The 21,707-nt window shown below is 37.1% G+C and overlaps 3 protein-coding genes across 9 annotated transcripts; 1 reads left to right on the top strand and 2 right to left on the bottom strand.

Moving 5' to 3' along the window:
* Positions 1-203: 203 nt before the first annotated feature.
* On the top strand, positions 204-3,384 carry LOC101251378 (putative pentatricopeptide repeat-containing protein At1g69350, mitochondrial). Of its 2 annotated transcripts, XR_011220962.1 has the most exons (2): positions 204-2,872; positions 2,991-3,384. XR_011220962.1 is itself a non-coding variant. In XM_069297566.1 (1 exon), exon 1 carries the CDS (start codon positions 204-206, stop codon positions 2,463-2,465), a length of 2,262 nt encoding a protein of 753 aa, XP_069153667.1. In that variant the 3' UTR covers positions 2,466-3,384. The 2 variants fall into 2 exon arrangements, 1 of the variants encoding a protein (XP_069153667.1); XM_069297566.1 differs by having other exon boundaries at positions 204-3,384.
* A 752-nt stretch (positions 3,385-4,136) lies between these two features.
* Positions 4,137-12,859, bottom strand: LOC101251675 (uncharacterized). Of its 2 annotated transcripts, XM_026031078.2 has the most exons (5): positions 12,255-12,817; positions 10,820-11,234; positions 7,719-7,954; positions 6,709-7,516; positions 4,137-6,616 (listed from the first exon to the last, which is right to left on the bottom strand). In XM_026031078.2, exons 2-5 carry the CDS (start codon positions 10,887-10,889, stop codon positions 4,422-4,424), a joined length of 3,309 nt encoding a protein of 1,102 aa, XP_025886863.2. In that variant the 5' UTR covers positions 10,890-11,234; positions 12,255-12,817; the 3' UTR covers positions 4,137-4,421. The 2 variants fall into 2 exon arrangements, with proteins under 2 accessions (XP_025886863.2, XP_004239081.2); XM_004239033.5 differs by lacking the exon at positions 10,820-11,234 and having other exon boundaries at positions 12,255-12,859.
* A 1,197-nt stretch (positions 12,860-14,056) lies between these two features.
* Positions 14,057-21,424, bottom strand: LOC101264722 (uncharacterized). Of its 5 annotated transcripts, XM_010322586.4 has the most exons (6): positions 21,150-21,336; positions 20,837-20,903; positions 17,836-17,898; positions 17,502-17,737; positions 16,498-17,299; positions 14,057-16,405 (listed from the first exon to the last, which is right to left on the bottom strand). In XM_010322586.4, exons 3-6 carry the CDS (start codon positions 17,837-17,839, stop codon positions 14,247-14,249), a joined length of 3,201 nt encoding a protein of 1,066 aa, XP_010320888.2. In that variant the 5' UTR covers positions 17,840-17,898; positions 20,837-20,903; positions 21,150-21,336; the 3' UTR covers positions 14,057-14,246. The 5 variants fall into 5 exon arrangements, with proteins under 5 accessions (XP_010320888.2, XP_019069593.2, XP_010320889.2 ...); XM_019214048.3 differs by lacking the exon at positions 20,837-20,903 and having other exon boundaries at positions 21,150-21,334; XM_010322587.4 differs by lacking the exon at positions 17,836-17,898 and having other exon boundaries at positions 21,150-21,311.
* Between the last annotated feature and the right edge of the window lie 283 nt (positions 21,425-21,707).

A 21,707-nucleotide genomic window follows, 5' to 3' on the forward strand; every position in this document is an offset into this window, starting at 1 on the left:
ACGTTAGTTATTCATACAACAATACAATATAAAAAAAGTTAATTTTACTTAGACACTTTAACTCAAGAAAAACACATTACAAAAATAAAAAACAAATTAGTCGACTAACTAGTATATTTTCCCTCCCAACTGTCAGTAGGAAAATGAAGTCTCATATATTCTCCCTCCAAAAATGATGGAACTCATTGAACTAAAATTCAAGAATGATACAGTATATGCCACTGTTCAGATCATGTACAAGCTCAAAATCAGTAGCACAACTTCATGCACATCTCATCATCAATGGTCTCCGCAAAGATCCACTTGCTTCCACCAAGCTGATAGAGTCTTATTCCCAAATGGGTTCCCTTAAAACTTCAAGACGAGTCTTTGAAACATTCCCGAACCCAGATTCTTTCATGTGGGGTGTAATAATCAAGTGCCATGTTTGGAATAACTTCTTTCAAGAAGCCATTTTTCTTTACCACACTATGCTTTGTCAACTATCTGAAACCAGTAGTTTCATTTACCCTTCAGTTCTGAGAGCTATTTCTGCAACTGGTGATCTGAATGTTGGTCGGAAAGTTCATGGAAGGATTTTGAAATGCGGGTTTGAGTTTGATTCTGTTGTTGTGACGGCGTTATTGAGTATGTATGGTGAACTTGGGTGGACAGTTTATGCAAGGAAGTTGTTTGATGAAATGTCTGTGAAGGATGTTGTTTCGTGGAGTTCGATTATTTCGAGCTATGTACGTAATGGGAAAGGTGAGGAAGGATTGGAGATTTTTGGGGATTTGGTTAAGGAGGGTGTTGAAATTGATTCAGTAGCTTTGCTTAGTGCAGTTGAGGGTTGTGGTGAGTTGGGTGTATGGAGAGTAGGGAAATCTGTTCATGGTTATATATTGAGAAAGAATATTCAGAGTGATGGGTCTTTGATAAACTCGCTTGTTGCAATGTATGGAAAATGTGGCGATACGTGTAGTGCAGAGTTGCTTTTTCGTAATGCTGTTGATAAGAGTACTTATACTTGGACAGCAATGATGTCCTGCTACAATCAGAATGGTTGCTATCATGAAGCGCTGGCGTTGTTTGTTAAGATGCATGAGTTTGATATGGAATACAATGAAGTTACTGTTATGGCTGTTTTATGTTCTTGTGCTAGGTTGGGTTGGCTAAACGAAGGGAAGTCTATACATGGTTTTATAGTTAGAAATGCTTTTGATTGTGGCAATGATCTTCTAGGCTCAGCATTGGTTGACTTGTATGCTAACTGTGGCAAGCTAAGTGATTGCCACAAGGTATTTGGTTCGTCTCAAGACAGACATATCGTCTCATGGAATATGCTCATATCAGGTTATGTGCAGGAAGGATTTTCTGATAAGGCATTGACGCTTTTTGTGGATATGGTAAGAAAAGGAATATTGCCAGACTCGTATACTCTGGCAAGTGTCCTCTCAGCTTCTGGTGATATTGGGTTTTCGAAATTTGGCTGTCAAATTCATAGCCACGTTATCAGGACTGGCTTTTCAACAGAGTTCGTCCAGAATTCACTGATTGACATGTACAGTAAATGTGGACTTGTGGACTATGCGCTCGTGATATTCAAGGATATACAAGAAAGAAGTGTTGTGACTTGGAATTCAATGATGTGTGGACTTACCCAAAATGGTTTATCTCGTGAAGCTATTAGTCTCTTTGATGAGATATACTCAAACTCGAGCGGAATGGATGAAGTTACCTTCTTAGCTGCAATTCAAGCATGCTCCACTGTAGGATGGCTGGAGAAGGGAAAATGGATTCACCATAAGTTAATCATCTTTGATGTGAGGCATGATATGTATATCGATACTGCTCTGACAGATATGTATGCTAAATGTGGAGATCTCCGGATGGCTCGAAGAGTTTTTGATAGTATGTCTGAAAGGAGCATAATATCTTGGAGTGCCATGATAGGTGGTTATGGAATGCACGGTCAAATCAATGATGCCATCTCACTCTTTCATGAAATGGTAAATAGTGGAATAAAACCAAATGACATCATTTTAACAAATATTCTATCTGCTTGCAGTCATTCTGGTTATCTGAATGAAGGGAAATATTTCTTTAACTTGATGATTAACTTGAGCATTGAACCCAAACCCGAACACTTCGCGTGTCTGGTAGATCTTCTGAGTCGAGCTGGTGATATTGATAAAGCCTATGAAGTCATCACTTCAATGCCATTTCCTGTAGATGTTAGCATTTGGGGTGCCCTTATAAATGGATGTAGAATTCACAAGCGAATGGATATTATCAAGATGATGCAACAAAGGCTTGAAAACATGCAAACAGATGATACTGGATATTATACTCTATTATCCAACATATATGCAGAAGAGGGAGAATGGAATGAATCTAGAATGGTGAGGTCAAAGATGCGAAGTTTAGGTTTAAAAAAGGTCGATGGCTATAGTATGATTGAAGTTGAGAAAAGAATACCAGCGTAAAGCAAATGGCTCATACTTCATTTGCATAAAAGGAAGTCTCAAGCTTATATTTGATGTTCTGTTATGGGAAGTAGATACTTCCATTCTTTTTGAATTTAAAGAACTGATAGCCTGGGAATGCAATATTTATTTCATACAGACCCTGAACGGGGAAGGGGAGCCTTGGCATAATTGGTAAAGTTGTTGCCACGTGACAGGAGGTAACAGGTTTCAATCTATGGAAACAACCTCTTGCATAAATGCAAGATGAGATTGCATACAATAGACCCTTGTGGTCCGACTCTTCTCCGGACCCCTCTCATAGCGGGAGCTTAGTGCACCAAGCTGCCAGACCCTGAACTGGAAATGACTGCTGATCCGCCAAAAACTGGCTAAGAGGGGATTTATAGCTGTCCCTGGATCATCAGGTAATTTTCTTCAACAGCCACTCAACGTGAATTATGTCTGCTACGTAGCTCAATACTGTCATTCTCTTTCTGTCAAGTACCTATTCTCATGGATTGAGCAAAAACTTCCACTTTTTAGCTCCAACCTGCCTTGGACTTCAGACAGCAGTCAGCATTATGCTAGCTAGATGAGATGGCCCTGATGACAACTGTGTAACTCATAAGTCATCTGAACCTGGATCAATAAATATGAGAAATGGAAACGAAATACATATTTCACCCTACAACAGAAAGCAAACGTAAACGAAGACCCAAGATAAGAGAGTCCATGATCCATATTTTGATGATGCATGGCACCGCGCATTCTAGTAGAAGCATTCAGAAAACCTGACTAAACACAACCAAGAAGATAATTTCCATATAAATGTCATTTTCTTTTTGTAGAATATCTTCAGCTTTTAAATTCATGTTACTCATTCCAACTAATATTTAGACATTCTTATTGAATATTAGTACTGGAGGTTTCATCAAAACATTGTCTTGTCATTCTCATTCTTATTAAATAAATGTGGTCCAACAGACATAGCAGAGGGGTGAAAGGGGTTCAATTAGATCCTTTTTTGTTAAAAATTAAAGTATGTGAATAAGGTAAAAATAAATTTATTTAAATTTCTAACTTCATCACTGACCGAGCATTGTTTTATTATTCTTATTGTCCCTACTTTTGGGAACAAAGGGAATTAAGTGTGAACCACATAAGATGTGGAGAACCAAACAATGGACTGAACGTGGGAGTACATTGTCCAACCTAATACTTTTGGTAGGTCCAAACTTGAAATCTTTTCAAGACTTCTAGAAATGTGTTGTCATTATTATACATTGTAATAACAAAAACAAGAAAGAAAACAAAAATAATAAATAGGTAATATTTCAATTATTATGTCTCAATTCCAAGTAAAAATCGAACTATGCTAATCTTGAGTTTCCTCTATCCTATTATTCTTCCTACTACAGAGTTAGTAACATCTCTAAGTTCATATTTGCAGCAACAACACTATTCTCGTAGTTTTTTATTTTACAAGTATTATGTGTTACTTGAGCCAATATTATGTGTTACTTGAGCCAAGCATCTTCCAAAATTAGTCTTACTATCTCCACGAGGTAGGTAGTAAGATCAGTATACACTATGCCCTCCAAAGCCAAAGCTATGGGATTTTGTACTTGTAATATTCAGAGGCTAACTCCCATGAAGATCTTATGTTAAGATTTGAGGGAAAAAAGCATGTGGAAGCCAACAACATTCACTGAATAGCATTAATAAAATGCTAAAAGCACAAGACAATATGCAGCATCTTGCTGAATATAAGGTCAGTATATCCAATGGCAGAAACATAATAATGGGGGCTCCAAATTATGGAGCAAGAACAAAGACATGTACAACAACAATCCCCATGCAGCTAAAAAATTCACTCCTGAAATTCATAAAAGAAGCTCCCTAAATCCGTTAATCAGTTAATGTCACTTTATAATCGATGAATGGATGAAATTACAGCCTCGTTTTCCCCATGTTTTAAGTTAACAGGACAGCCGAAGGAGTGCCTGCAGGGCATCTTTGTCTCCGAGGGCGTCTAGGTGTCTTTCCCCACCCTGTTAGGCTTTTATTATCTTCCAAACTGGCTTCAATGTTATTAAGTTGGTGTATTAGTGGAGAGTTCACCGTTGTTGTGGTCAGCACAGGGGCTGGGGCTGGAATACTGGTGTCCACAACTTTTTTCCGTCTTCCCCTAGTACCTCCATTTCTTGTCCCATTCCTTCTTGTCAAACTGGAGTTCCAAGTATGGCCTGTTGCTCTCATCAACCCTCCAAATATCTGAATGTCTTCGGTCACCTCATGCCTTGACAATGAAGCTAGACCTGGAAGGATATCCCTTTGGAAGTCCCTCCGTTGTCTTCCCCTCCTTGCATTCCCTCTTCGGGGTCGGTTTGTTAGTGAACTGGCTCCTGCATCTTCCACTGTTTGGACTTCAGGAACAAATGGCTTGGGCATGTAGTCCTCCTCCTTGGTCTCTGTTAATTGCAATGTCATTGCTTCAAAGTAATCAATTTCCTTAAAAGCACTATGTGCAACCATCATGTTGTTGCTCTTGTATGTAATTTCTTTAACAGATGAGGTACTATCTAGCTCGGCTGCACAAGAAGAGACCACATCAACAAACCACCGAAGAGATGTCAGAGGATCATCAGACGTATCACTGTGTCTTTCCTCAGTCAAGTTGCAATGAGCGGATGATGAGATGACAACTATTGCTTCTGCTGCAATCCTGAGTAATTCCTCCTGTGTTTGCTCAGGTTTATGGTCAGGCAGCTGCGAAGATGTCCAGTGTTGCTTTTCATCTTCTTCTCTAGGAAAATTATCTTGTTCAATGTCCATAACTACAGGGGCTTCCAGATCTATATCCAGAATAGTCTTCACATTGGCCTTATTGGTTTCATAAGAAATTGGTTCTTCATCCTCAGTAATACATGAGTTCAGATCAAAGTGATTCTTGATGTTGATAGTTTTTGTCTCCATCACTTTCGTAGTAACGATATGTTCTACAGCATCAGATTCTTCGGGCTCAACCATAGAAAGGTCACAAGCCACATTAATGTCGATCACCATACTCCTCCTCTCATGTCTGATAGTCTTTCTTTCAGGAGAGGAACGGAGATTGGCAGAAGCGGAAACAAGTGATGATGATGACTCATTTCTGGAAGCAACGGGAATATCGAGGATTGGAACACCAAGAATTTTTCTTACATGTCCCATCTCTCCCACTTCTTTCGCGGTCTTCATATGGTGATGTTCCAAAGCTGATGGATCACTCTGGCAGAAAGGAGAGTTAGAGTGAGCCTGGACAAATCCTGAATTTGCTGAAGTTCCACCTATCCTTGTATTGACATCCTCATTTTTATAATTTGCTTTAGCTTTAAGCCATGGCAAAACTGTCACAGGGTCTTGACGCTCTCTTTTTTCATTACTAAACTCAACATCTTGCCTTGGCGCTTCCTCGCTGAGTGCACTTGTTGCTAGCACATTTAAGTTGAAGCCTTTAACAGATTTCAAATCCGTATTGTTAGAACTAATGAGAAAATTCTCGGATGCATTATTAGAGGAACGTTCAGATGTAAAACGGTCCCCCTTAATGTAGCTCAAAGAGTCAAAAGCACCTGAAGGGATGTGAATTGGTGATTCTTTCGTCCCAGATGAGGACCCATGGTAGAAAACACTTCGGTTGGGTAGCTCACTGGCACAGCCTGGACGCACCCTAGAACTACCACCATTAGCTTGCCAATAATCTCCAATTTGTCTCTGAGATGACTGTGAACCCTTACCAACTGCTGCAGATGAGTTGAAAAATGAGTTTGTATGCAATGAGGATAACCTCTGAGTAAAGCTACCGTTTGGCTTCTCCCAAGAAGAGACAGAGTGCGGCCACGAACTGCTAAATTCAGAAGAACTTGCACATGGAAATGGACTAGCCATCTTGGAAGTAACAAATGGTCCCACTTGAGTATAGTTAGACTGCTCACCATTTCTGTGAGACATATCTAAACTATGTCCTGTTCTATCTTTCCAAATTCCATCTTTAATGTGGTGAACTAGATGAGCGCCCGGAGCCTGATAGGCTTTATTAATAATTACTGGTGCTTGATGGGAAGCTGTAGGGATCTTTTCTTCTTCGAGACCTCTTGGTAATGAAACAGAGCTACCTTTGATGTTACCTGCAAATTGAAGCAACTCAAGACAGGTAAAAATGAATTCCGGAAGCTGCTAAACTTGAGAAATATACAGAAGTTTCAGAAGAAACTATTACCGGTTTCATATGCCGAAGCCAACCACTCCCTCTCTTTGCCTCTACTGCGATTGTATGGGTTACTTAAAGACTCATTTGGGCTTGCACAATTGGAATTCCAAGGCAAAGCCACAAATGGCGGATTTGATTTTGCAGAAGCATTTATGCTTCTAGTCTCATTATGATTATTACCGTAACCAAGAAAATCAACAGGATCAGTTGCATCATCAAGCTGCGCTGGTTCATTTAGGTCAGCCAACCCAATCGGGCTTCTCAAACATGAATTGGATGCTGAAGCATCTTTTCGGCTATCACCTTTTGCAGCACCAGCGCCACCAAGAAACAATTTTGTTCCATTCTCTTGAGGAACTACATAATTTCCATTAGCAGGATAACTAGGATGTAAAGATCCTGCATTATCTCGCGACTGCCCACCATCTTCTGTATCTATGTAATCATCGGCTGGAAGCTGAAGATCAAACAACATTTTCCGGACCTTTGAGGGCCTAGCCTCCAAAATATCACATGCTTTCGAAGAATATCCATTTTGCATTTGAACTCGACCAGGCTGCACACCATCTCCTTTTGAAGAACTAAATGGAGAATTAACAATTTCAGTACCAGATGTAGATGGTCTTGTATAACTAGAATTTTCCAAAGGAAAATTTGTGATGTGCCATTTCCGAACATCCTCAGATGGTATTTGAGGTCCTAGGTGACTGGATGAACATGATGGCTCCATTGATGCGCGATATTTATGCATTTCCTTCCTTTTAAATTCATCCATCATGTCCCTTTGAGTTCTGTAAAGGCGATGAAGTTCCACCACCTACAAGCAAACCATTGCATAAGTATATTTGAAACGCCATTGACACAAGGCAAAAAAAGGAATGCATGACAGGCGAAGAGATTTTGAAGCAGGAGAGTTTAAGAGACTACGGCATTAGGATATGTAGAACCATACTGAAAACCAAAATTTCCAACTAACCCCTCAAAAATTTAAAGAAAAGAAAAAGGAAGGGAAGCGTTACCTGATTCCTGAATATGGCTTCGTGTTCAAGCATTCTCTGCTTTAGAATGTCCTTATCATACCCTGGATATGCATTAGTTGTAGTCCTCGGGGTGAAACCATTACAATATTGGCTGTTTGGTAATGTCTTATCTCCATAAGATGGGGTCCAACTGCTGCTGTTACAATCCTCATTAAGGTCCCTCATAGAGTAATAGCTTGGTCGGAATCCTTTATAGTGCACTTGTGTTCCCATTCCTGCCAAGATTTGGCATCAAACAATTGAATTAAAACCAAACAGTTTATTCTGAATAAACTTTGAAACTGTTCTAAAAAGACTACCACAATGAAACAGAATTGAGATACTCAGAACCTACACATCTATTTACGAACATATGATCCCAACAGATTACAGCAAACACCAACGTCAGCATTATGTAAAGCACATCTATGTTGAGAGGGCCAACATTGCTTACACGTTTAGCAAAATGAAGGTTTAGTGCTTTAGAAGACTTTGGTACCAAACACGTGCTAGGGGAGTGTTACACCACAGAATGACTTCAGAAAAAGATGTGCTGTAGAATAGATATGAACAAGTAGAACATAGAGATGATCAATTGAGGAACAAGCCTAAGATGGTTTAACTATATCCCACGTTAGACCTCCATATGCACCGATTTACAGGTGCAACACCATGATGATTGAAAATAATAAAAGAGGACTTGTCACATAAAGGAAGCTGTATCAGTAGACATACAATTTCTTGAAATGATGGCGGAGTTGGATAAAAAAAATACGACAGGTTCGATAACTGATAGCAGGGGTAGAGATTAAGAGTAAGCTGTGGTTACACTTACATAAAGTTCGGTGTTCCTCAAGAGTATTTTAGTTATGCGTTGAGAATTACATGTTTGTGTAGGGGTAAGTATGATTCTCTAATTTTAGAGAACCCCCAACTTGCCTTGAAAGACAAACTATTTTTGCTAACTAGAGGATATATTCATTGACGGGCCCATGGGTTATACCCTAAAACAGAAACAAGAACATCAAGGACGCGATGAAGAATTTATGAAGAGAAGATCAATTGCACTGCTACTGTCATGACGAAGAATTTTTTAGGTTTTTTCCCAAAAAGAGGAAAAGGAAAACAAAAAAAACTATTCTGCTTCAAATAACATCTAACTACGACAACTTTCCCTTACATAAATCAGCACTTGATGCTTTATTAACATTTCCATAAAAGCGGTTGTACAGATTACAAATTAATGAGGCCATATCAGCACGTGCAAAATTATCTCCAGGAGTAGAGGAGTTTACCCACAGTGTGAACTTGTGGACTTCTTCTCTTTTGTACTCTTTCCTAAGTTTAACATGCAACAATTCTTGGATACTGGAGCATGTAGTCAGCATCGAAAGATAACTATGTTTATACCAAGTAACACAATCCAAAAGACCTTCTACAGGACAAATTGCACAAGAGCAACCCCAGTACTGCACCTACTCCGCACGGTTCACATCAGCAACATGGGGGAAAACTCCTTTTTATTTTCTCCTAGAGCATACTTTCTTAAAGTTATGTTAACACGCACCCATTTCAAGACTTCAAATTAATTATTCTGTATAGCATACAGTCACGGATAACCAACTCTTCTTTTGTCCATCATTAATTACAACCACAACATGGTGCCCAAGGATAGCAGAGGAAACAAATAGTAAGAAGACTTTCAGGATACCTTGAAGAATTTTATGAAGAGAAGATCAATAGCATAGATACTATCCTGGAAAAGACTATCACAGGTCATTATTTTTTCCCAAAAAGAGGAAAGGCAAAAAAACTGTTTTCTTCAAGTATATCTTTCAAAAGCTAACTTCAATTACTTTCTCTTTACGGTTTATATAAATCAGCAAGATTATCTCCGGGAGTAGAAGACTTTGCCCACTATGTGTGAACATGTGGACTTCTCTCTTTTGTATTTTTCTAAGCTTAACAAGCAACACTTCTTGGATACTGGAACATTTCATCAGCATCAATAGAAAACAGTTGTTTTTACAGAGTAAATAATCCCAAATAGACCTGTTATAAATATTCTTAGAAACCTAAACGTCAAAGGACAATTGCACTAGAGACACCCAAGTATTGCACGCACTCTGCACGATTCTAACCAGAAATATGGGGGGAAACTCCTAGCTTACATCAAATTACTTACAAAATAGAATTAAACAATACAACAAATGTAATACACAAGTAAGGGTAAGAAAGCAAATGATCAAATATCTGAAATGATACGAGAAGTAGTAAAAGGTGATGGAGTACTGCTATCTGAAGCTTATAAATAGAATCACTTGTCTGCATCACCAATGATATCTTCCTCCATTTCTTTCTTACCCTGTTTCTTTTAAAGTTCTTTTACACAGATAGACAGAGGGGCCGGAGGAATAAAAGAAGAGGAGAAATCTATTTTAAAATGCCATAACCTTTAGAGATGTATCACAATAAAATGATAATTAATGAACTATTCCTTCTTGATTAATTCGTTAATGTACTTCTCTTGCATCAAGTTTAACATCAAAGACAAATGTGTTTCTACCAAGTAAAATGATTCCAAATAGACCTGCCAAAAATATTCTTAGAAACCTCACCATCATGATTTTTAAAGGACAAATTGCGTCAAAGCAACCTAATTATTGCACGTAGTCTGCACGATTCTCATAGGCAACAAGGACAAAAAAAACTACTGGCTTTTTTCTCCTAGAGAACACTTTCAACATCCAATATGTGAGAATACCATGGACATTTTCAATTACTATTCTGTTAAAGTTGTGTTCACACGCACCGGTTACAAGACTTAAAATTAATTACTCCCTACAGCATAGGGTGACGAGAAACCAACTTGTCTTGCCCATCATTAATTTGAACCACAATATAGTGCCCATGGATACAAGAGGAAACAAACAAGACAACGGACACCGATCAAGATTGCAATTAACTTGATAATTTGTCTATAAGCAGCACAAAAATCCAAAACTATCCAATTACCGTAATCTACTGATGAAGACAGAAACAAGACTATCAGGACGCCTTGAAGAATTAATGAAGAGAAGATCAATTGCGTGGATACTAACCTGAAGAAGACTCTCTCAGGTTTATTTCCCAAAAAGAGGAATGGAAAAACCTATCCTGCTTCAAGTACATCTTTTAAAAGATTAACTTTGCCGGTTCTCCCTTTACATAAATTAGCAATTAATACTTTGTTAACATTTCCATGTAATTGGTTGTATAGATTACAAATTAATAATGCCAGATCAGCACATGCAAGATTATCTGTAGGAGTAGAAGACTTTGCACACAACGTGTGAATGTGTGGACTTCTCTTTTGTACTCTTTCCTAAGCTTAATATGAGACAATTCTTGGATACAAGAACATGTGGTCAGCATCTTCCCCTTCGCGCTTCGCCCACCCTATCCATTCGTGCGCTGGCAGGGGCTTATATATGTGATTCACTACGCTTGCCTATGCCTATCAGCTGATTCTACTGCCTGCCGGTTAACGAAAATTATCCGGTAGTCAAAAGATAATTGTGTTTCTATCAAGCCCTTATAAAATAAAATTCAAAACTTGTGTTTCTACCAGGTAAAATAATCCCAAATAGACCTGTTAAAAATATGCTTACAAGAACCTCGCCATCACGATTGTCAAAGGATAAATTGCACCAAAGCAGCCCACGTAACGCACGCACTTTGCACGATTCTTACGAGCAACATGTGGAAAAAATCCAAAAAAAAAATTGTCTACTAGGGCGCACTTTCAACAACATACGGGACTCTCGTGCGCATTTTCATTTACTATTTTGTTAAAGTTGCGTTCACACGCACCGATTTCAAGACTAACATTAATCGCTCCCTATAGCACAAGGTAACGAGGAACCAACTCGCCTTGTCCATCATTAACTAGAACCACAATGTAGTGCCCAAGGATACAAGAGGAAGCAAAAATCTAGAAATTCATATCAAAGCAACACGAAAATCCCCGACTCTCCAATTATCATAATCTGCTAACAATCACTAGCAACCAATCTTGTAATAGCATATGAAATTGATTTTAATGTACTCACTCTCACCATGAACTTCCTAAATTGGATTTTAATAACTAGTATAGGTCTTTCTTCTAATAAAGTGTCAGTCTTTACTCATGCAATTCATAGTTTAAACCATTACCCAAAACAACTCACTTTATAACCAACAAAGTTCCAATGTTTTTCAACTTTAAGAGTAAATGAAGCACAAATCACTTTAAAACCAACAAAGTTCCAATCTTTTTCACTTGTTAGAGTAAATGAAGAAATCATAAACACAAAAATCCAGAAAAAACGATCCCAAATAAAGAGGATCACTAATAAACTCAAGAACTTAATCAAATCTGCAATTAACATTAAAAAGAAAAATGTACTCCATAAACACAATTACCCATAGAATCCAAAACCAAGCAAAAGAACAAAATAGACTTATTTTATCCTTGGATTTTTAAAGTCAAATAAGAATAAATCAACAAGAATTTACCTCAACCCCTCATCTTGTAAACACTTGTTCTCAACACCCTTTTTCATGGATTGAACAACACTTGCAGCAGCAGCAATTCAAGAATCATATGGAGAATTGAGTGACCCCCAAAAAAGAAGAAGCAGAGGAACAAAAGAAGACAAAGTAATAAATAGTAGTATAATAATAATAACTACTCTCTCCCATTTTACATGATGTATAGTAATAATAATTTAAGAAAGAATTTGAAGAAAAGAACAAAGTGGGTAGTCTGCTAACACCATTGAAGAAGCTCAGATCCTCATCAAACTGAAAAAAGATTGGAGATTTCGATCTGCTGGGGCCACAACTTCTCAGAAACAAAGAAAAAGAAAACTCTTTTTTTTTTTAGAGAGAGAAGGGAAAATCAAGAAGAAGAGAGAGAAAGACACAAGTTCTATTGAGACTTCAAAGGTTGTGTTGTAGTACTATATTTATTTTTTTTTGTAAAATAGGAAGAAAGAAAGAGAGATCCCAGATAAGAAAATCTTCACACAAACAAACGAGGCTTCTGTAACAACAGTGGACATGAAATTTGTCAACATTCGGTCTCTTTCGATTCCTCGTCTCAATTTATGTGATAATTCAATCACATATTGAAAATATTAAGATATAAATCAACACTCAATATAATCTTGACTTATAAATATATACGTCTAAACAATTTGTTAAAAACATTCAAACTTATAAAATAACTATCAAAAATCTAGATATATATAATATGTATAAGTCGATATCAAACTTTTATAAAATACAAGATAAAGATAAATTAAAATACTTAAATTATTAGTTACTGATTTAAATTAAATTGAGGGTATAGATATGAAAGTAAAAAAGTTAATTTGAACTAAAAAGTAAGTAATTAACTAAATTATCCTTTTTTTGTTATGTATCTCAATTGATTAGTCTTCTTTATTTATCATATTAATTTGTTTCCATAATTATTGTCATTATGAATAAATAAAATATGTGTGTTTTTTAGGAAATAAAAAAAAGAAATGGACATTTTCTAGATTCTCTCCACCTTCCTTGCTTTTAGTACAGATATTGAAGTAATAATAAAAATAAAAGAAAACTGATAACTCCCTTCTCTTCTCTCTTTCCTTGTCACATTATACTATAGATATAATATAAAAATATGTCTTTTAATTGTCAAAAAAAACTATTTAAAAGAAATAATTTGAATCTTTAAGAAAAAAAAGTGACTAATAGCTTTAATAAAATATTTTTTTAAAAAAAAATGCACACGTGTTTTTTTAAGTTTTCTTTTGAATTTTGAGTGCCTTTATTTTTGTTCAATAGGAATTTCTTTTATTCCTTATATATTTGTAATAGAATATTTCCTTTATAAACTTTACTTGTACTAGTTAAATGATTGTTGTATGGTCTTTATTATGTCTTTCTCCTATAGTTCTTTTATTTAGTCTAATAAAATATTCATAAGCATAAGTATATACATATAAATCAAAAGGTCGATCCAGTATATACAATGTAACTTTCAAGACGAGGTTACATCATAGAGATTAGATCTTGTATATACAATGTAACTTTTCTATGAAGACGAGATTACATCATAAAGATTAGATCCAGTATATACAATGTAACTATCCTACAAAGACGAGGTTACATCATAGAGATTAGATCTTGTCTATACCATATAACTTTCCTACGAAGACGAGAATATATCATAGAGATTAGATCCTGTATATACAATGTAACTTTCCTACAAAGACGAGGTTACGTCATAGACATTAGAGTAACACAAACTCATGAGGGATATAATAGATGCCTAAGGATTTTCCATCATTTCATTCTCAGAAACAATTCCTGCAAAACACAAAAAACATGTACAATGACAATCTCCATGTAGCTAAAAAATTCACTCCTGAAATTCATAAAATGAACGCGAATCGGTTAATGTCATCTCTATAAATGATGAATGGATGAAATTACAGAGTTATTTGCCCTGTGTTTTCAAGTTAACAGGACAGGAGGAGGATTGCCTGCAGGGCATCTTTGTCTCCGAGGGCGTCTAGGTGTCTTTCCCCACCCTGTTAAGCTTTTGTTATCTTCCAAACTGGCTTCAATGTTGTTAAGTTGGTAAATTAGTGGAGAGGTTGTTGTAGTTGTGGCCAATACCGGGGTACTGGTGTCCACGACTTTTTTCCTTCTTCCCCTTGCACCTCCATTTCTTGTCCCGTTCCTTCTTGTCAAACTGGAGTTCCAAGTATGGCCTGTTGCTCTCATCAACCCTCCGAATATCTGAATGTCTTCAGTCACCTCATGCCTTGACAATGAAGCTAGACCGGGAAGGACATCCCTTTGGAAGTCCCTCCGTTGTCTTCCCCTCCTTGGATTCCCTCTTCGTGGTCGATTTGGTAGTGAACTGGCTGCTCCTGCATCTTCCATTGTTTGGATTTCAGGAACAAATGGCTTGGGCATGTAATCTTCCTCCTTGGTCTCTGCTAGTTGCAATGTCATAGCTTCAAAGTAATCTATTTCCTTATGTGCAACCATCATGTTGTTGTTCTTGCCTGTAATTTCTTTAGCAGATGGAGTACTATCAAGCTCCGCTGCACAAGAAGAGACCACGTCAACAAACCATCGAAGAGATTCCAGAGGATCATCAGACGGATCACTTTGCAATTCCTCTATTGCAGTGCAATGAGTGAATGATGAGATGGCAACTATTGCTTCTGCTGCAGTCTTGAGTAGTTCCTCCTGTGTGTGCTGCAAAGATGCCTCGTGTTTCTTCCCATTGTCTTCTCCAGGCAAATCATCTTGTTCAATGTCCAAAAGTACAGGGGCTTCGAGATCTATATCCAGAATAGTTTTCGCACTGGCCTTGCCGGTTACAGCAGAAACTGGTTCTTCTTCATCCTCGGTAATACATGAGTTCAAATCAAAGTGATTCCTGATGTTCATAGCTTTTGTCTCCGTCACTTTCTTAGTAGAAATTTGTTCTATAACAACAGGTTCCTCGGGCTCAAGCATAGAAAGGTCACAAGCCACGTTAATGTCGATCACCATAGTCCTCCTCTCTTGTTTGATAGTCTTTCTCTCAGGAGAAGAACGAAGATTAGCAGAAGGAAAAACAAGTGATGACGACGACTCGTTTCTGGAACTAACGGGAATATCGAGGATCGGAACACCAAGTATTTTTCTTACATGTCCCGTTTCGCCCACTTCTTTTGTGGTCCTCATACGGTGATGTTCAAAAGCTGATGAATCACTCTGACAAAAAGGAGGGCTTGAGTAAGCCTGGACAAAGCCAGAATTTGCTGAAGTTCCACCTAACCTAGCATTGATGCCCTCATTGTTACCATTTGCTTTACCTTTAAGCCATGGCAACACTGTCACAGGGTCTTGATGCTCTCTTTTTTCATTACCATACTCAACATCTCGCCTGGGAGGTTCCTCGCTGAGTGCACTTGTTGCTAGAACATTTAAGTTGAAGCCCTTCGCAGATTTCACATCCATATTGTTAGAGCTAATAAGAAAATTCTCACATGCATTATTAGAGGAACGTTCAGATGTAAAACGGCCCCCCTTAATGTAGCTCAAAGAGTCAAAAGCACCTGATGGGATGTGAATTGGTGATTCTTTTGTCCCAGATGAGGACCCACGGTAGAAACCACTCCGGATGGGTATCTCACCGGCACATCCAGGACGCAACCTAGAACTGCCACCATTAGCATGCCAATAGTCCCCAATTTGGCTCTGAGATGACTGTGAACCCTTACCAACTGCTGCAGATGAGTTGAAAACTGAGTTTGTATGCAACGAGGATAACCTCTGAGCAAAGCTACCATTTGGCTTCTCCCAAGAAGAGACAGAGTGCGGCCACGAACTGCTAAATTCGGAGGAACTTGCATATGGATATGGACTAGCCATCTTGGAAGTAACAAATGGTCCCACTTGAGTATAATTAGACTGCTCACCATTTCTGTGAGACATATCTAAACTATGTCCTGTTCTATCTTTCCAAATACCATCCTTAATATGGTGAACTACATGAGGGCTCGGAGCTTGATAGGCTTTGTTAATCATTACTGGTGCTTGACGGGAAGCTGCAGCTATCTTGTCGTCTTCAAGACCTCTAGGTAATGAAGCTGAGCTACCTTTGATGTTACCTGCAGATTGAAGCAACTGAAAGATTGGTACAAAAAATTCCGGAAGCTTTCAAACATGAGTAATATAGAGAAATTTCGGAAGGAACTGTCACCTGTTTCATGTACCGAAGTCAACCAATCCCTCTCTTTGCCTCTACTGCGATCGTATAGGTTACTTAAAGACTCATTTGGGCTTACACAACTGGAATTCCAAGGCAAAGCCACAAATGGTGAATTTGATTTTGCAGAAGGATTTATGCTTCTAGTCTCTTTATGATTATTACCATAACCAAGAAATTCAACAGGATCGGTTGCATCATCAAGCTGCGCTGGTTCATTTAGGTCAGCCAACCCAATTGAGCTTCTCAAACACGAATTGGATGTTGAAGCATCTTTTCGGCTATCACCCTTTGCACCACCACCAAGAAACAATTTTGTTCCACTCTCTTGAGTAACTACATAATCTCCATTAGCAGGATAACTAGGATGTAAAGATCCTGCATTATCTCGCAACTGCCCACCTTCTTCTGTATCTAAGTAATCACCGGCAGGAAGGTGAAGATCAAACGACTTTTTCCGGACCTTTGAAGGCCTAGCCTCCAAAACATCACATGCTTTCGAAGAATAATCATTTTGCATTTGAACTCGACCAGGCTGTACACAATCTCCTTTTGAAGAACTAAAGGGAGAATTAACAATTTCAGTACCAGATGTAGATGGTCTAGTATAGCTAGAATTTTCCAATGGAAAGTTCGCGATGTGCCATTTCCGAACATCCTCAGATGGTACTTGAGATCCTAGGTGAGTGGATGAACATGATGGCTCCATTGATGAACGATATTTATGCATTTCCTTCCTTTTGAAATCGTCCATCATGTCCCTTTGAGTTCTGTAAAGGCGATGAAGTTCCACCACCTACAAGCAAACCATTGCATTAAGTATATTCATAACGCCGTTGACATGAGGCAAAAAAAGGAATACATGGCAGATGAAGATATTTTGAAGCAGGACAGTCCAAGAGACTACGACATTAGGATATGTAGAACCATACCGTACTGAAAACCAAAATTTCCAACTAACTTCTCGAGAAGAAAAGAGAGCAAAAGGGAAGCATTACCTGATTCCTGAATATGGCCTCGTGTTCAATCATTTTCTGCTTTAGAATGTCCTTATCATACCCTGGATATGCGTCAGTTACAGTCCTAGACGTGAAACCATTACAATATTGCCCGTTTGTTAAGGTCTTATCTCCATAACATAGGGGCCAACTGCTGCTGTTAGCATCCTCATTAAGGTCTCTCATAGAGTAATAGCTTGGTAAGAATCCTTTATAGTGCACTTGTGTTCCCATTCCTGCCAAGATGGGCATCAAACAATTTAATTAAAACCAAACAGTTTATTCTGAATACACTTCGAAACTGTTCTTAGAAGATGAGATATTCAGAACCTACGCATATATTTACGAACATATGATCCCAACACATTACAGCAAACACCAACGGCTTTTCAAATTCCTGTAGGCAGCACATCTATTTTGAGAGGACCAACATATCCTCATACGTTTAGCAAAATAAAGGTATCTAATGCAGATAACTCAAATATCTAATTCCAGAAGCATTGAAAGACAATTTTTTATCCAAGGAAAAGGAGAATAACATGATACATGAAAACATACATAGTTATTAAAATAGCGGTGCAATGGCGGAGTTCTATGGGAGCGCCATACAAAGATACTAACAAACTGAAAGTCAAATTTAACAGAATGACTTCAGAAAAAGATGTTCTGTAGCACACAAAGATAATAAATTGAGGGAACTAGCCTAAGACGATTACGTAAACCTCCATCCCGCTGGTTTACAGGTGCAACACCATGATGGTTGAAAATAAATAAAGGACTTGGATCTAAATAACCTAAAGAAAATTGTATCAATAGACATACTATATCTTGAAATGATTGCAGAGTTAGCTAATAAAGTAAACACAACAGGTTCGATAATCGATAGCACGAGTAGAGATTTAAGACTAAGTTGTTGTTACACTTGCATAAAGTTCAGTGTTCCTCAAGAGTCTTTTAGTTATGCGTTGAGACTTGTATGTTCGTGTAGGGGTTAAGTATGAGAATTAGAGATTTTCTAATTTTAGAGAACCACTAATTTCCTTAAAAGACACATTATTTTTGTCAACTAGAGGATATCTTCATTGACAGGCCCATGGTTATACCCTAAAACAGATATAAGAACATCAGAACTCGTTGAAGAATTTTAGAGGAAAACGGAGAAATGGACTCACAAAATGTAAGATAACTTTCTCTATTTAAAGTCCCCATACATGACAACAACCTTTAGAGATATATCACAATGGAAAATGATAGTTAATGAACTATTCCTTTCTTGATTAATTAGTTAATGTACTTCTGTTGCGTCGAGTTCAAAATGGGACAACTCTTGGATATTGGAGCATGTAGTCTGCATCGAAAGATAAATGTATGTGTTTCTACCAAGTAAATAATTCCCAATAAACCTGCCAAAAATATTCTTAGAAACCTCGCCTTTATGATTTTCAAAGGACAAATTGCACAAAAGAAACACAATTGTTGCACGCAAAGGACAAATTGCACAAAAGCAACACAAATATTGCACGCAAGCAGCTCAATTATTGCACGCATTCTGCACGATACTCATTAGCAACAAGGACAAAAAGTCCTAGTTTTTTTATCTCCGAGAGAAAACTTAGAAAATCCAATATATGAGACTTGCACATAGTTTTCCAATTACTCATTGTTAAAGCTATGTTCACACACCAGTTTCAAGACTTAAAACTAATTGCTCCCTATAATAGCATTCAGTAACAAGGAACCAACTGGTCTTGTCCGTCATTAATTTGAACCACAATATAGTGTCCAAGGATACAAGAGGAAACAAACAAGACAACGGACACCGGTCAAGATCGCAATTAGTTTGGAAATTTGTCTCTAAGGAGCACCAAAATCCAAAACTCTCCAATTACGTAATATGTCCTGTAGAAGACTCTTTCGGGGGCTTTTTTAACCAAAAAGGAAATGGAAAAAACTATCCTGCTTCAATTATATTTTCAAAAGCTTAACTCTGATGACTTTTCCTTTACATAAATCAGCAATTAATGTTTTGCTAACATTTCTATGTAATTGGTTGTATAGATAACAAATTAATGACCACATACACGATTATCTCCAGGAGTAGAAGACTATGCACGCAACTTGTGAACGTGCGGACTTCTCTTTTGTACTCTTTCCTAAGCTTAACGTGCGAAAATTCGTGGATACGGAAACATGTAGTCAGCATCGAAAAGATAAACGTGTTTCTACCAAGTAAAACAATCCCAAATATATCTGTTTAAAAATATTCTAAGAAACCTCGCCATCATGATGACAAATTGCACCAAAGCAGCCTAAGTACTGCACACACTCCGCACGAATCATACGAACAACATGTGGAAAACATCCTAACTTTTTTGTCTCCCAGAGCACTTGCAACAACACATAAGACTTTTGTGGACATTTCAATTACTGTTTTGTTAAAGTTGCGTTCACACGCACCGGTTTCAAGACTTCAAATTAATTTCTCCCTATAGCATAGGAAAATGAGAAACCAACTCGTCTTGTCCATCATTAGTTAGAACCACAATGCTGTGGCCAATGACACAAGAGGAAACAAACAAGACAACAGACAGTGATCGAGATTGCAATTAATCTAGAAATTCGTCCGTAAGCATCACAAAAATCCTAATTTCTCCCAGAGCACACTTTCAACAACACACGATAGTTCCATGGACATTTTCAATTACTGTTTTGTTAAAGTTGTGTTCACACGCACCGTTTCAAAACTTAAAAACTAATTGCTCCTTATAACATACAGTATCGAGGAACCAACTTGTCTGGTCTATCATCAACTAAAACCACAATATAATGCACAAGGATACAAGAGGAAGCAAACAAGACAACGGACAATAATCATGATTGCAATTAATCTAGAAATTCACCTCTAAGCAGCACGAAAATCCCCCCAGTCTCTAGTTATCATAATATACTAACAAACACAAACAACCAATCTTGTAATAGCACCTAAATTGGATTATAATAACTAGTATAGGTCAATCTTTACTCATGCAATTGAAAGTTCAAACCTTTGCCCAAAACAAATCACTTTATAAGCAACAAAGTTCCCATCTTTTTCACTTACTAGAGTAAATGAAGTAGAAAAAAGATCCCAAATAGAGAAGATCAAAAGTAAAATTCAATACACAATAAATACCATAAGAAAATGTATAAACACAATTACCCATAGAATCCAAATTTTGCTAAACAAAGCCAAAAATAAATAAATAAATAAATAGAAATATTCTGTTCTTGGATTTTCAAAGTCAAATAAGAATAAATCTAAAAAAAAAAAAAAAGTAAAATATACAAGAGTTTACCTCAACCCCACATCTTGGAAACACTTTTTCTCAACCCCCCTTTAAATGGATTGAACAATGAACAACACTAGCAGCAATTCAACAAATTCAAGAATCATGAAGAATTGAGTGACCCCAAAAATAAGAAGCAGAGGAACAAAAGAGGACAAAGTAATAAATAGTATAATAATAAGTACACCCTTTATCCCAACTAAATATAAAAATATATCATTTTTTTCTAAACACGGTCTAAAATAAAATAAAAAAAATATAAGTCATATAAATTCGAACATAAATAATTAAAAAAAGAACAAAGAGGGTAGTTTGATAATACCATTGAAGAAGCTCAGATCCTCATAAAACTGAAAAAAAAAAAGATTGTAGATTTCAATCTGCTGGGGCCACAAGTTCTCAGAAACAAAAAAACTTTATTTTTTTTTTAGAGAGAGAAGGGAAAATCAAGAAGTAGAGAGAGAAAAAGAGACAGAAGTTGTATGAGACTTCAAAGGTTTATGTGTTGTGTAATAATAGTACTATATATTTTATTTTATATTTTTGTAAAAATAATAAGAAAGTTAGAGAAAGAGAAATCTCAGATAAGAAAATCTTGACACAAACAAACGAGGCTTCTATAACAACAGTGACATGAAATTTGTCAACATCCGGTCTCTTTTTTATTCCTATGCTTCTTTTTCTCTTTTCTTATTTATATATATTACCGTTAAATCTCTCTATAACATATATATCGACAAATAAATATGTTACATTTGAGTTGAATATGTACGTTTAGGCATTTCGATCAGTTCATTATGTTATTTGAGTACACTCTAGTTAGACACTTACAAATGTTAAGTATTACATCACACAATAATAAAAGTATCTTTTAACGACA

This window comes from Solanum lycopersicum, chromosome 5 (assembly GCF_036512215.1).
Source record: "Solanum lycopersicum chromosome 5, SLM_r2.1".
In the NCBI taxonomy this organism is placed as follows: domain Eukaryota; kingdom Viridiplantae; phylum Streptophyta; class Magnoliopsida; order Solanales; family Solanaceae; genus Solanum; species Solanum lycopersicum.